The sequence below is a fragment of the Nicotiana tomentosiformis genome, chromosome 9, assembly GCF_000390325.3.
Source record: "Nicotiana tomentosiformis chromosome 9, ASM39032v3, whole genome shotgun sequence".
Lineage (NCBI taxonomy): Eukaryota > Viridiplantae > Streptophyta > Magnoliopsida > Solanales > Solanaceae > Nicotiana > Nicotiana tomentosiformis.
Genome location: NC_090820.1, coordinates 81,674,187 through 81,676,862, shown reverse-complemented (window position 1 = coordinate 81,676,862; position 2,676 = coordinate 81,674,187). Strand labels below are relative to the sequence as shown.

Sequence of the window (2,676 nt, the reverse complement as noted above, 5' to 3'; positions counted from 1 at the left end):
AACAACAAACGGACTAAAATTTTGGTGGCTAACTGAGGCAGATTTACAAGGCGTTTTCTTTGTTCGAGTTCAATCGCATCCACTGTATTTAGCTCGAACTATGTACGTATAAAAAATTAAAATGTACACATATAATAAGATCAGATTCATTCCGACTTACATATTCTAGATTCTAAATTGGCTTCCAACTCAGAACGAACTGAATCTGAAGTTGCTGAGCTTGCATGTCCTGTCCTTTTTCTTGTTCGATCGTTGCTATCTTTTTTCATCGGCTAACTCTTCTACATTGCAACGATGAGCCACCAATGGAAATTGGTGCTAATAATTCCGAGCCGGAATTAAACGAGTTTTGTAAGTTCAATTGAATTTGATTTTCGACTCGAACATATGTGAATATAATTAAAATATACACTCATACTACATAATCATATTCGTTTTGAACTCGCTAACTTTACTCGTGAGTCGTGACTCACCTTTGCTAGCTCATAGCCCATGAGATTGGCTTCGAAGTTGCTGCGCTTGCATGGAAGGGGGACATGATGACACTCTCCAAATCTTCACTGATTTATCAAGGCTACCACTATACAGAATAAACTGCCTATCACCACTTGTAATTGGTCCATGATCTTCTTCAACAGCTAAACACTTTACAGGACCAGAATGTCCTTTCAACACTGATAAACACATATGATCACCACCTTCTCTTTTCCACACACAAATATTTGTGTCAGCTGATCCACTAAAAACTAAATTTCCTGCAGTTGCTAAGCAAAGAACTGCCAATTTATGACCTCTGAGAACTCCTCCATGTGACAAAAACTTTGCGTGTTCCCAGAAGTTGACTAGTCCATCAGACGAACCGCAGTATAGGAAACTGGATGTAGGGTCTACAACCAATGATGTTACTGCACATTCTTGGTTTAACAACGTTTGTGAAAAAAAATGTTTTGTTTTATTTCCTTGTAATTCTCTTCTCCAAATTTTTACTGTTCCATCAGCGGAGCCTGAAAACACTAGCCCATCAAACCCTACAACCACTGAATTTACAGCATCTTCATGGGCATTTATGGATTCCAAACACTTAAAATCTGATGCTCTCCAAACCTTTATGGTTTTATCCCAAGATGCTGAATATAAAAGATTTTGGTCTTCACTCATGCTAAGAGATGAAATAGCATCAAAATGTTTGATCCAGACGGCATTTCTATTTCTTCTCACTTCAACGTAATTGTTTGGATTCATTGAACTTTTTATATAAGCCTTCAAAGTTGGTAATGTTCCAATGCGCTTGTAAACGTTTGGATCATTAGAAGATATCTTCCAGACTCGTGCCTGTTTAAGAAAAACTTTAAGTAAATAAAATGCTCTCTCTGTAACAGTTTAAGTTTTTTGATGAATTTAACACATCAAATTCAACATGATATTGCCACCTTATGTCAAAAAGATTTTTTTATGTACTTGGATCATGAAAAAGTATCAGACTCGCATGTGAGAGCGCGTAAAAAAGCAGCCCAGGTCACTAAGCTTTCGCTATGCGCGGGGTTTGGGGACGGGCCGGACCACAAGGGTCTATTGTACACCGTCTTACCCTGCATTTCTACAAGAGGGTGTTTTCACAGCTCGAACCTGTAACGACCTCCTGGTCACGAGGCAGCAACTTTACCAGTTACTCCAAGACTCAACTTCGCACGTGAGTGCGCAAGACATAATTAAGAAAAAGTACCTTTCCATCTTGATGACCCGTGAAGATTCTTTCTCCAGAAATGATTATTGCCTTCACCAATCCACTGTTTGATTTGAATCCAGCAAATTCTTTTTGATTCTTCCATACCCTAATATTTTTGCTATCTGATCCAGTATATAACAAGTCTCCAGAAGCTACTAATGAATATATATGGCCTTCTTCACGAACAAGGGACCCCATAAGACCTGTGTAAGGATAACTTTCGACGTGTGACGACCATGGAGATTTTGATAATGGAGATGTTAGGTCCATAGAAGGCATTGAATATGGAGAAGATAATGAATAATGGTCGTCTGAATTAGGTGAAGGAGAGACCATATTGTAATCAGAGCTCAATGGAGAAGGGCGATTATCGAAATTTGCAGGGCCCGCAGCTTCAGATATATTGCTCGTACGAAAATTAGTATATTCATCTTGATCATGATTTGGATCAGATTGTAACATGCTCCCAAATGTTTGTTTCCTAGGGATATTGATGTTGTCTTCTTTCACCATATTGTGTTGTTTTCTTGAATTATTCCTCATCATGTCTTGTTCCAAAATCAATCAACAAACTCAAGGTTGATGATAATGAAACAAGAACAGAACAAATAGAAAATTAGATTCTATGTAATCCCTATTAATAGGGTGGAATAAAGAAAAGAAAAGTTACGTAAGATGTTTGGAGAAGAATATATATATATATATATATATATATATATATATATATATATATATATATATATATATATATATAAAATATGTGTATATGTTTGTGAATTATTCAAAAGAAGAGAGAATAAGGTACGGTCATGAAGATTTTTTGGTACAAGACTTTTGGCAGGGCAAAATTAAAGACGTAGCTCTCACGGATAGTTGACGTGCAATTTATCAACGAAGATTTCTTTTTGTTTTCCATCCGATGTTCGTTCGTTATCTATACAAGGCTCGAT

The 2,676-nt window shown here is 36.8% G+C and overlaps 1 protein-coding gene across 1 annotated transcript; it reads right to left on the bottom strand.

The window, feature by feature from the left end:
• On the bottom strand, positions 1-2,420 carry LOC104108267 (protein JINGUBANG-like). Its single transcript, XM_009617256.4, has 2 exons — positions 1,724-2,420; positions 1-1,332 (listed from the first exon to the last, which is right to left on the bottom strand). Exons 1-2 carry the CDS (start codon positions 2,270-2,272, stop codon positions 484-486), a joined length of 1,398 nt encoding a protein of 465 aa, XP_009615551.1. The 5' UTR covers positions 2,273-2,420; the 3' UTR covers positions 1-483.
• Positions 2,421-2,676: the final 256 nt, after the last annotated feature.

Bases quoted from the DNA above. Each gene is read 5' to 3' on its own strand.
- LOC104108267 (XM_009617256.4), bottom strand. From the start codon at position 2,272: ATGATGAGGAATAATTCAAGAAAACAACACAATATGGTGAAAGAAGAC. The intron at 1,333-1,723 runs GTACTTTTTCTT...TTTCTTAAACAG, and splicing joins CGGGTCATCAAGATGGAAAG to GCACGAGTCTGGAAGATATC.